This window comes from Phoca vitulina, unplaced genomic scaffold (genome assembly GCF_004348235.1).
Source record: "Phoca vitulina isolate PV1807 unplaced genomic scaffold, GSC_HSeal_1.0 scaffold1, whole genome shotgun sequence".
In the NCBI taxonomy this organism is placed as follows: Eukaryota; Metazoa; Chordata; class Mammalia; order Carnivora; family Phocidae; genus Phoca; species Phoca vitulina.
In genome coordinates this window covers 9646728-9660100 of record NW_022589704.1, presented here as the reverse complement: position 1 = coordinate 9660100, position 13373 = coordinate 9646728, and the positions used below count along the sequence as shown (strand labels likewise).

General features: G+C 36.6%; 1 protein-coding gene across 16 annotated transcripts in view; it reads right to left on the bottom strand.

The window, feature by feature from the left end:
* Nucleotides 1-13373, bottom strand: part of TRIP12 (thyroid hormone receptor interactor 12) — a 140950-nt gene that overhangs the window by 86456 nt on the left and 41121 nt on the right. For 11 of the 16 annotated variants that reach the window (XM_032400385.1, XM_032400356.1, XM_032400351.1 and 8 more), the window contains exon 3: nucleotides 52-174. The exons of the other annotated variants lie outside the window; for them this stretch is intronic. In XM_032400385.1, coding sequence (XP_032256276.1) covers nucleotides 52-174 — 123 coding nt within the window. The remainder of the gene's footprint in view (nucleotides 1-51; nucleotides 175-13373) is intronic. 16 annotated transcript variants of the gene reach the window in all.

Genomic DNA, 13373 nt, shown 5'->3' with positions numbered 1-13373 from the left:
CAAATGCAAATAATTCTGCCTTGAAAATGTACAAGCAATGTGAAGATTTACCTTTTAGAAAGGTGTCCCCTTGACAGTTCAGAAGTATTAGACTGCACTTTGGGTGCCTTAGAATTAGATTTTCTACTCTCAGGAGGGCTATATCCCTTATGTTTTGCCTGCCCTAAATGTGACCTGTCAGCAGAAAATCAAAACAGAAATCTATCAGGAAACTGAGATGCAAATACAGTACTGAAAAGTGAATTATGTTTTCATTTTTTTTTTAAAGTCTCCCAATTCATTATTGATCCTACCCTTTCCCCAATTATTTCCATAATTAAATTATTGTTCTACCAAATAATCTTGCCAAAAAATTTGCCTTAGAACCAATACCTCAATACCCAAGAGTGCAGGTCTTTAATACCAAGTTTCATGACTGAATAGCAATATTATAGTTACTTAAACAATAAACAATTTTTCAACAATTGTACTGCAAACCCACATATGCTAAATGTTTGCAAAAAGCAAATCCGGCCTTTAGAAATCTAAACACTACTTTTAATAGATAATGTGAGTGTAATAGCTTAAAAGCTTTATGGAAGAGGCAGTCTGTGATCCCACAATGATACTGATTCCCAACTTGTAGATTATAATTCAGGTTAGCACAGTAAATGCAGAGGCAGATGAAATCAATTCCCAAACTGATTTTACATAGAAAATCATTAGAGCCCTAAACAGTAAATAAACTTAAATGAAATCAACGGAATGATATTTGCTAAGAATGTAACGCACTAATAGAATGTACACCAAAAACCAAGTGCTAGAGAAAGAGATAAAGAACTGACCACAAAATACTACAAAACATTCAAGAGAGTCCATCATTGATATACGGTTGGGTTATATTTGTAATAAAACAAATCCTGTGCCAGCATTGTTCTAAGAGCAAGTCTGCAGGACACGAATAAACTGTTTTTCAGTTGTTAGATTTTTTTTTAACCTCAATGATTACATTAGAGTTACATAAGCAATAAAAAAAGAGCATGCATTAATATATACCCAGAAAAGCTGGTGTTACAGTGGTGAGATATTAACGTTAACAGATGCAACTCTTTTAATTCACAGACAACATCCATCCTTCATGTAAGTAACATTAAAAGAGCATATTCTGATAAGAATAACAAAGTTTCACTAATACCAAAGTTGTTTACTTTGTTAAAAAAAATTTCTTTAAAGGATTTCATTCTGAACATCATCTCAAAGGAACTTAGAAATAAGTCACTGAAACCTCACATGACGATTCTAATTGAATCTGTAAGGATGCCACACAGTTCTTAACATATCATACAAGTTCCACCATTTCTTCAAAAAGATGCTCTAAGGTTTCTCGTCTCTTATTTTTTTTCTTCCATTTTTCCAGAAGAGTTCATTACTGGATTCTTGAAAGAAGATATGAAATTAGCTTCTCAATAAAAAGAAATATTTTTGGATCTGTAATACCAGTTTCATTTTTAAGATTTTAATATATGACAGGCTAGCACTTTCTAAAGACTTACTAGTGTAGATCAACTACTTAAAAACTCTACATTAGTCTTTTCAAGTCTTAGTCTTGACTGTAGTAATGAATATAAGCATTTTTCAAGATACATGGTTTTTCTGAGTGTCTCCAAGCTGAACCTTGTAAGATTTATCCACTGTGATTTAGTTTGCATTTTTCCAGACTGAAATTATGTTAACCCATGAGTTTCCTATTAGAGATTTAATTTCTAGAAGTTGCTTTTTTGTTACATTTTTACTAACAGATCTGAGAGTTCTATTTAAAAAAAAGAAAAGAAATTGAGTATATTTTCAAGTCATCCTAATTACTTTTTAAAAGGTATAATGTTCTGTTTTCAGGGTATACAATTTAATATCCACAGATCAATATCTATAAATTACATCATTCAGATTCTCTATATTCTTATTTTAGTCAAGTTTGCTAAGGATTAATTTTTAATTGAATCACAATTTCTACTTCATTATAAAATTTAAAATATCCCTTGCTGTATTCCTTGATTGTAATTTTAAAATCATTTTAAAAGAAAACTTTATCCAGAGTTAGACTACTTTGCAGTAACATTCAATTAAATATTCAAATGGCAATCTTAAAAAATTTTTATCGTAATATATTCCTAGTTAATAACTAGGGGATGGGAGAGGGAATTCATTCTCTTTGTCAACAGAATCTGACCAACATCAACGCAATGCTGACAGCGCTGTAGAGGCAGAAGCCCTTCTCTTTTTACCCCAAACAAACTGTTCCTGGCTCTTCAACACATCTAACTTTATAGCCACTTAAATCAACTCCTGAATTTCTATTGTCCTTACACCTGCAATGACCTAAAGGATTTAGCAGGTAAATACTCTAAATACTCAATACTTGATTACGAAAGAAAAAAAAATCCACCCATCTTGGAAACTGAAACTCACAAAACCAGCTTAAAACCAACAATGTCCACATTGACCTGACTGCACCTTTCCTAAAATTAAGTGTAACATTCTCACTGAACACTGGTTAAAAACATTTCAAAATATTAAATACTGATCATGGGGTGCCTGGGTGGCTCAGCTGTTGGGCATCTGCCTTCGGCTCAGGTCATGGTCTCAGGGTCCTGGGATCGAGCCCCGCACCGGGCTCCCTGCTCAGCGGGAAGCCTGCTTCTCCCTCTCCCTCTCCCACTCCCTCCCTCTCTCGCTATGTCTCTGTCAAATAAATAAAATCTTTTAAAAATACATAAATAAATAAATAGATAGATAGACAGATAGATAGATGGATGGATGGATGGATAAATACTGATCATTACTGTCCTTCCACCTATTGTATATATTTTCTGTCAAGGGTAGTAAGTACTTTTGGCTTTGTGGGCAATACTAGGTGTCACATAAGCAGGTATAAAATATGTAAACATATGGGTATGGCTATGTTCCAATCAAATTTTTATTTACAAAAACAGGCGGGAAGCTGGATCTATCCCATGGGTCATACATTAGTTTTCCAACCCTCGGCTTACCACAAGACAGTAGGCAACCAGATGGTACCGTAAAGAAACAATATGGGGCCTCCCAAAGTGGGGCTCTGTTTTATTATGCCCATTTATAAATTATTAATGCTTAGAATACTGTAAATCTCCATAAAATAATAGCACCCAATCTAGAATAGCCAATTAGAGTATCACAGGATTCAACACTTAACAAGCCTTGTTGCCTTTTAGATCATTTCACCAATTCCCTCATTTATCAGACCTTAATGCTCAGTATTAATTTTTATTAAAAATTTTTTAAAAAGCATAATCTAAGATCCAGTAAAATTTATAGCCACTACAAATCAAATCTGCAAAAATAACACAGTAAAATTCATGACAAACTCTTTTAGACAACACCAGAATGAGCCCATTTAGTAAATTATAGCCCAAGGATAGGTGGATAAGTGGGTGGGTATGTATTCAGGAGCTTTTATATCATCCTATGTATATTCCTGGGGGGGAAAAAATCTCACTTTCTGCAAAATCACTCACTAAAAATAACCAGGTGAAAATGAGATTGGGCACAGAGCACTTGAACCTATGTTATTTTATAATCACGTTCCTAACAAAAACATCACCAATTTTAAAGATTAAATCTCCACTAACGTTTGCACCAATAATCACAGTTGGCCCACTCTTTGGAACCTTATTTTTGTACTTTCTCCTTTTAAGTGTGAATTTTTAAAGACATTTAAGACCAGCTTCAACAAAATTAAAAATACAATTCTGGGGGATGCTTTCCTTTTCCTCATTTTCTTTTGTTATAAATACAGAAGTAAATGGTTTTGAGCTTCCTTCGATGTTCAACAGTGCAAAGTGTAGTGGTTCTGGAAGTCACTGAACTAGCTACTTCTTACACTAAGTGATTTCTGTAAATCATTTCTGTAAGATTTTCAAGCTTTTTCGTAAGATCTTCATAGCTTACCAAATCTTCCATGCTAACTGAACATCTATTCAATTTCAGTTCATATATTAACACTGTAGGAAATACTGCCTATGAACCAACACTACTTCCATGTTATACTGACATCATTTCTGTATTTAGCAAGTGTATGTGGGCCAACTCATATTAAAGAAACCCAGGTTACAACAGAACAGACTAATCAACTCTGGGTTATGTGCTTATTTTAAGACTCACATGCTTCTTGTTGACTTTTAGGCAAATCATAGTTGACTGCCCCTTTATTTAATAAAATACTTGGTAGTCCAAAGGGTTAAAAACCATCTCTAATCCAGGGGACATCTAAGACAGGATAAAATCTTGTATCAAAGAACTCATTCTTGTCTTAATGGTAGGAAAAATGGCTAGTTATAAGTAACCAGTTAATACTTTACATCACCGGTCTTGAATTTTGTTTGAAACTAATTTTCTTGCCAGACATATTCACAGTTCAAATACATGTACACACTACCAAACATAAATGACTTGGGGCTTAATTAAATCTCCAGATTTGTTTTTTTGTATGTGTATACAGATGTCCATGCATTTTTATGCTTTTATATTTTATATACAAAATTAACAGTATAATTTTGTCTTCTAAAAGTTAAATGCTTTGTTTATAAGGTTCATAAATTAAATGCATGTTTTACATTGATTTTTAAATACTGATTTTCAATAATCAGGGTGGAAAGTTCATTTAAATTACTTTAAACAAAAAACTCACTAATATTCTCAGCAAAATGTACTGTTTTCCTATTTTCAATCACAAAACAAAAACTGATTAGTCTGTTCCTATGTTTAGTCATGGCAAAATGCTATCCCAATGGATTGTGTAATTTACAGTAAAAAACTCGTTTTTTACAAAGCAATGTTTTAAGTATCAGTGGCTCTCCCTCTAGGGAACATTTTGAAAACATGTTAGGGAACTGGGTGCTACTGCCATTTAGCAGATGTGGACTAGAGATAAAAAATGTCAGACAAAATGAAAAATTGTCCCATGAGCCATAGATTTCAAGTAGCCTTGGTAATATATGAAAACCTTATGAAAAAAACTTGAAATCTGGCCATGATAATAGGTAAAAGACATGCTCATAATTTCTCAGCTTATATTTGTTTTGCATGGTTTTTATATACATTAATTTCTCCAGCACTCCATGGGAACCAACAAAAGATGACATTTTTTGCAGCTTTACCAAGGGTCATGTATCATTCTGGAAAAGTCTACAATGAAAATGCTGCTTATGGCATTTAAGTATGTTGCTGTAGCTGCCACATTCAGTAAGTTCAAATACAGATGCAAGCATCTGAATACATTGTCATCTTGTGTCAATGCACCCAAGCATTTACCTACTGAAATAATCTTATTTTGTTACTGTTTTCCTTTTACTTATTTTTACCCTTATAAAATGCTTGTACAAAATTATATATATTTAGAAACATTTTGTTTCTAAACTGTTTAGGCAGGTATGTTGTATTTCTTAATTCATTTCAAGCTAACAAAGGGGCATCATAATAAAGATGTTTACATTATATGATACACGTTATAGAGTGGGAGCATTAGATCAATAGAACAGAGTTGAGAACTACTGTAACAAGCTACTCATTTCAACAGATTTGTTAGGTTTGCCAACTCAAATATACGCAAGTCATGACAAGGCATATAAATATGGATAACACAGTTGAGTTCCTGTCCTCAAACAGGTCAGTGCCTCATAAAACAAAGTGATCTACCAGGTGCTATAAAGTTCCCAACAAAGGGAGAAATTACTACTAGCAGGAGAATATAGGCTTTATAGACTACATGGATTTAAACCACACCCTGAAGAATGAAAAGCTGAAGAAAAAGAACATTCGAGTCAAAAGCAGAGTATAGGCAAAGGCAGTGGCAGGAAAATATGAAACCCACATGGCAACTGGCAAATGATATGAATTTCCCTGAGCACAGAGCTACACTAGGAAACAAGGTTGAAAGGACAGGCTAGGGCTTAAATGCCTTGTCAAAGGATCTAGATTTTGTCCTTTGATAACAGGCTGCAGTAGGAGATTGACAGCGTTACAAACAGTAAGGCAAAAGCAAAAAATTCTGTATGTTCAACAACCCAAGTAATACTGAGGATGAATAAACTACAGTACGTACTTTACTGTGTAACGGAAAACAAGGCAGAGGTATTGAATAGAATCAAATCTGTGGAAAAAGATGGCCCCAAAAGAGAACCATACAGCTCAATATACTTTCACCTCCCACATTTCACAAAGGAGTTGGGTAAAGAGTATAAACACCAAGGTAATCCAAAGTAAATTAGTGATTAGTGATAGGTTAGTGATGCAGTGTTAAAAAGTATTTCATAGGGTAGATTGGCTTTTATAACTACCTGAGTAAAAACTTACTAAGAGGACCGCAGAACACATACTTTTAAAGGTGTGATTATGTGATAACATTACATTTATTTTTTAGATGCATTATCCAACTTAATCCTCAAAAGACACCCAAGGCAGGTCTATTTCCATTTTAAAGATGCAGGAAATGAGGCTGGCACAAAATCACCCGGCCCCTAGGCAGGAAAGGTAAGACTGAGTCCAGGCATTCTGACTCTGTAAATCTGAAACCCCACAGCTATACCTAGGGACTCGGGGTCAAAGAAAAAGGCCTGCATTTACAGTTATGAAATTTTTCCTATCCATTTTGGTATTTCTGTCCCTAATTGTATACATGTCAAATTAAATGGCTTAAGGCTCTGCAAATGATAATACGAGAAAAATGGAAGAAAGTATGTCAAAAAAGGAGCCCTCCTGCTTTCTTTTGCTTTCCACATTACCAAGAAACAGCCTTCCATGTGTGATGCTAAACTTGGTGTTCAACTATGGAAGGAGCATTTGTATATATTCCTTTTTTCATTCACACCCATACTCCTCTAGGAAAACATTCCGATACTGAGAAAGCACTTGTAAAAACTGGTGTGTGAAACATCAGATTCCCTCAATATGGAGGGACAGAAGAATCAACGCAAAGCCTCAGTTAAGGATATGAAATAATCTATGGCAGCTGACATCTTACAGGTTTCCAACCTGTGTATCATGTGACTTTTAAACACAATCTCACACTTAGTGATTAAAGAAATCTATACTGTGAAGAAATTTACAAAACACATTAAGATATTATTTTGTTGGTACAACAAGAACTTCACACGGTTAACTATGAAGAATCCTATCCGCGAAACCTCCAACTACAAAACAGCAGACTCTGTTTGTCCTTAGACCAAGTGCAACCATGCCACTGTTTAACACAACATTGTAAATCTTGCCTCCCAGCCCTGGTGGGAAAAACCAGCCTTCTCAGTATTACCGAAACAATGCTAGAAGTGAAAGAGTATGTGCGTACATGGTTGGGTGGGTAAAACTCAGAGCACCTAATTAGAGCAATAAGATTCACCATTACTGAACCAGTTACCTGGCTAACTCTAGTATACGATTTTATAAAAGTGGTTTCAATTTAGTCCTAAGAAACAATGAGGTCATTTTCACACCACACAAACCGTGTGTCCCATTAACATTCTTGTCCTCCCCAAAGAGGATAAAGCTTGAACTTCCACCTGCAAAGGTCAGGATAAAAAAAGAGACAGAAGGTACATACAAAAAAAGAATATAAAAAAGGCATCCATACTGGTGAATTAAGTAGGAGACTGAAGAAAATACACTGTACACGAGGCTATGCTGCACCAAGTAGAATTTTGGGAAGGAAACAAATGGTCTGTTGTAGACATGGGAGTAAGAATAAAAAAATGTTTCAATGGCCTTTAAGAGTTCTAATGTTCAGTTTACAAATATTCTATTTCTCCTCTGACCAGAACACATGGTAGGGTGGCACTTGCCAAAGTACCTGGAAGTTATGTGCAGCCACACACCTTGTTCTGTCAAGGGAATGTGAGCAGAAATGAATCCCTTTTCTCGGGGAAGCCTTGGAAAGCCAGAGGGCAATTCCCCACACTCTCTTGCCAGAGCAATCTACGTGAATCCCTGAATGTGCAGACAGAGAGCAGAGCCAGCAGCTGACCCAGGATGGACACGTGTTCTGGTGGCTAGATTGTCAAATACAAGAATGATTTAGTTGTTTGTTCCTGCATCATACTCACCCACCCTGTTATGCAGCCCACTTCAACCCTGCCCTATTTCTTTTTTTTTGTTTTTTAAAGATTTTATTTATTTATTTGACAGAGACATAGTGAGAGAGGGAACACAAGCAGGGGGAGTAGGAGAGGGAGAAGCAGGCTTCCCCGCGGAGCAGGGAGCCCGATGTGGGGCTCGATCCCAGGACCCTGGGATCACGAGCTGAGCCGAAGGCAGACACCTAACGACTGAGCCACCCAGGCGCCCCAACCCTGCCCTATTTCAACTCTGCCTTCACTCCAATCATCTTTTCATGACCATTTCCATAAAAGATGGTCACATTTCTGTGCCTAGAAATGCCAAGGAAGTCAACCTTCTTATTTCGAGCCCACACTAGTATCTGTTGAACACCTACCACTTTAGAGCAAAGTAGCAAGTGGCACAAAAAATTAGAAATAAAATCCGCACTCTCTAACTAATGACACCACATGTCAAGTAGAGACAAATAATAGCTGACATGTACCACCTGCTTTGCAACTGCTTCTTCAGCCTTCAGCCCAAATCAATGAGGTCATCGCTAGAAATGTTTCTCACCTGACTCTAATAATCACCTACATGCCCATTTCCCCTACTGAGTTGGAACAGCTTGTAGTAAAGGCTTTCTACTCATTTTTATAACTACCCTCTAGCATGGTGCTTACTAGCATGGTGTTCTACAAATGGATGAATACAATCTTATACGGAGTTTGGATTACAAGTACATTAAGATAGGACAGGGCTCTTTAAAGCCAAAAGAAGCTTTATTAAAATAATATACATGTGGGGCGCCTGGGCGGCTCAGTTTGTTGGGCATCTGACTCTTGATTTCAGCTCAGGTGGTAATCTCAGGGCCGTCGGATTGAGCCCCACGTTGGGCTCCAAGCCCAGGGCTGAGTCCACTTGCGGTTCTCTCTCTCTCTGCCCCTCCCCATGCTTGCACACATTCTCTCTCTCTCTCTCTCAAATAAGTAAATAAAATCTTTAAAATAATACACACATATCTCCAGATTCAAAACAGCTAAACAACCAAACCTAGAGAAGACAAGAGTCAACATAGTTCTAAAGAACTAAGAACTCAAACTAGCCAGAACTGATGTATCTGCTTTTCTCTGCCTGTCCATCTGTTTCCCTAAGGCAGGAGATGTGCAGTTGGCAACTTCAGATTCACATCTTCTCTTTGCTACCAGGAAGGAGAGTTTCCAGTTTGAATCATGTGACCACCCCAGTCCCACCAATGAGCTCAGAAAAATGGAAGACTGCATATTCTCCCAGCTTTGGCAAAAGACTAGGCAATGGGCAGCCAAGAGCAGAGTATGATCATGTTGGAAAAGAGTAACTACCATTCAAACCGCAGAGGTGAAGAACTGAGGGAGATAATTCAACAAAAGAGGGTTACTGTCACAAGAGGGGCTCACATCGGCTGAGTGACTTTAAAGGTCAGTTCTACTGTACAGTGGTATGAAGAGAGACTCACAATATATACAAACTTACTGGTATGCTTATCTCGAAAAATATTCTCAGATCTCATTCTTTAAACCTATTTTTTCCAATGTTTAACCTCATTACTATAGAAACACCAATAAAAAAAAGTTTGTGACTTTTTTTTCCCTATCAAATTAACAATAACAAGGTGAAAATAACATGAACAGAATGATGAGACAAAAAACACTCTTTTTCCTAATGGTGACAAATAAGTAAATGGGTGAAATAAGTTGACCATATGTGAAACAAGTTGACCATAAAAAGAACTCCCTTTGACCAAGTGATTTCACTTCCAGGAACCTATCCTTAAGAGACACCTGAAATACAAACATTTATGCATGAGCAACAACTTTCCCATTACAACCATTTAACTATCCAAAAACTAAAAAGTAATTTTGGAAAATGTTATATATTGATTCAGTAAGTCAAGTGGCCATTTGTAAACAATTACAAAAAAAAAAAAAAACTGTTAGGATGCTGAGTTTAAAAAAAAAAAAAACAAAACCAGGATCCAGGGGCACCTGGGTGGCTCAGTCATTAAGCGTCTGCCTTCGGCTCAGGTCATGGTCCCAGGGTCCTGGGACTGAGCCCCACATCGGGCTCCCTGCTCGGCGGGAAGCCTGCTTCTCCCTCTCCCACTCCCCCTGCTTGTGTTTCTGCTCTAGCTATCTCTCTCTCTCTCTGTCAAATAAATAAAATCTTTAAAAATAAATAAATAAAATAAATAAAAACAAGATCCAAAACTGTATTTACAATATAATCAGCTACATGCTAAATTGTACTTTCAAGACAGATAAAAATAAAAATGTTAACACAAACTTTATCTCTGGATATTCATGTTCTTTTTGTACTTTTCTGTATCCCGTCCAACTGAAACAGATTTTAAAGCAAAACCCCAATCTATTTACTTTCTGTACAATTAACACTGGCTAAAAAATATTAAAAAGTCCCTATTCTGACAATGTTAACAAAAAGTTTTACCTATAGGTCTCATAACTGAGTTTTTACTTCATAATAAGTAATTTAAACTTTGCATACAAATTTTTTTAATGGGGCTGGGGAGGAGGAGTGGACTGGATTCAAGCATTTCCTCACTCCATCAAAAAATCTGACAGAGGGGGCGGTGGCTCAGTCGGGTTAAGCATCTGACTCTCGATTTCAGCTCAGGTCGTGATCGCAGGGTACTGAGAGGACTGTGTCCAGCTCCGTGCTGGATGTGGAGCCTGCTTAAGATTCTCTCTCCCCCTCTCCCTGCCCTGCCCCCCGCTCTCTCTCTCTCTCTCTCTCTCAAAAAAAATCTGACAGAGACCAGAAAAGAGAAGAACAGATCAGCTACAGCCCAAAAAACTACAGAAGGGAAAGAGAGAAATCAAAAAAGAAATCTAGTTCATTTATGGATAGAGAACAAGGATTGGGGAAAACAGAGCAGAGAAAATAATGAGGGGAGATTCAATATATACCAAAGATCCTAATTTCTATTAGCTTAAGGATGAATGAAAACTATTCTTCTAAAAAGAAAAGAAAAGGTAAGTGACCTTGATTTGGGGGAAGGGAAGGAATGGTCACAGGAAGAAAGCTATGCAAAGACAGCCTGATGCAAGTTTAAAAAAAAAAAAAGTGAAAAAAATTCTAGGAGGGAAAAACTGCTACTTAAGTCCTCAACTGAATGAGCTAATATTCTTCCATTATACATACTTCATACTCTCTTCCAAGTCCTTTATCATATGGATTAAGTGGTTTGTGCAGTAAAAACAGTTGAGCATAATGAAAATAATCACCGACTTTAGAGTCAAGTGGTCGGAAATTAGGTCCTGACTCGACACACTAGCTGTATAATGTTGAGTAAACTACCACATTCGGAGAACAGGAGTTACATACTTATTAGCACACAGAGTTTCTGTGAGTCTTTACTGGAAGAACATGTATAAAAAAAAATTTAACTTAAAACACGCCAACAGTGCACTGTTGTTGTTGTGGATGTTGTTATTACCATGAGTTGAATCACTGTATCACTATGAGAACATTTTCTTTTCTTCTTTTTTAAGATTTTATTTATTTATTTGACAGAGGGAGAGAGCACAAGCAGGGGGAATGGCAGGCAGAGGGAGAAGCAGGCTCCCTGCTGAGCAGAGCAGGATGAACACGGGGCTCCATCCCAGACCCTGAGATCATGACCTGAGCTGAAGGCAGATGCTTAACCACCCCACTATGAGTACATTTTCAGAATCAGGTCTACTTTTGAATCAAAAGCTGACAATAACAGCATTTTACTTAGGAAAGCTAATCAACAGGCATCAGATAAAGAGAACAAAAACACAGTTGTAATTGCGCCCTCCCCACTTACCCAGTCCTCTCTCTCTTACCCCCAAAATCACCAGAAAGGTTTCTATAGGTTAGATCACTTCTAGTATAGCACACTCTACAGGGGGTTTCAATGTCAGCCTGGGCTTTGATAAAAAGGTCCTTTCCAGGTTCGAGATTCTCTCATGAGCAAAAAATCCAGCTAAGAAGAGAAAATAAAATTCGAACGAACTAATAACTCCTAATTTGCATTCTTAGTCAAACTGGTAAATTTTTTTGGCTAATATTCTAAATTTGAATGTCCTGATCATAATTATACTTATCCACATAAAAGGAGGAAAAATATATATATTCAGAGTTATTACTAAATTATGGTACAGTCACACACTGGACCATAAAAGATTTTAAAAGTCATGTCTTTTAAACAATTTTAGGGACATAGGAAATGACACAAATGATACTGGGATTAAAGGGAGGGGAGGGGTAGGACTTGGCCCTCTTGTGTGTGCTAGTTTTGCCAGGAAATGTTTTTTGAAAACATGCAGAAGTTGAAACTGTAAGAAATGAAATAGGCTACATTACTGAAAGGGAGAAGGGATTAAAGTACAAAAACCCTCATTATACTCTGCTTTATATTCTTTGGCATGTTTTCTGCCATTCCAAACACATTTTTAAATTTTATACTTATCCTTCACAAATGAGCGTACAGTTTTTTTTTTTCAAATTGTTATTACTGAAGTATGGTTGGCAATGTCCTAGTAGTTTCAGGTGAACAACAGAGTGATCTAACTAGTCTATACATTACTCAGTGCTCACCACAATAAGTGTAGTCACCATCTGTCAACATACATTATTGCAACATTATTCATTATATTCCCTAGGCTGTACTTTTCACATCTGTGACTTATTTTAATACCGAAAGTTTGAGCTTTTAATGCCTTTCAATTACTTCACCCATCCTGCCACCCACCCCTCTCCCCTCTGGCAACTACCAATTTGCTCTCTGTATGAATCTGTTTCTGTTTTCAGTTTGTTCATTTTCTTTTTAGATTACATATATAAGTGAAATTATCCGGTATTTGTCTTTCTCTGACTGACTTAATTCAATTAGCACAACTCCCTCCAGCTCCATCCATGTTGTTGCAAATGGCAAGATTTCATTCTTTTTTAAATGGCTCAGTAATATTCCATTGTACACATACACCACATCTTTTTGCTCCATCATTCTAACGATGGATGCTTAGGCTGCTTGCATAACTTGGCTATTATAAATAATGCTGAAATGAACAGAGGAGTGCATATATCTTTTCTAATTAGTGTTCTTGTTTTCTTTGGGTAAATACCCAGCAGAATTACTGAATTGCATGGTATTTCTATTTTTAATTTTTTGAGGAACCTACATACTGTTTTCCATAGTCACCGCACCAACTGAACATATGACTGACAGACTTAAAGCAAATAAACTATGG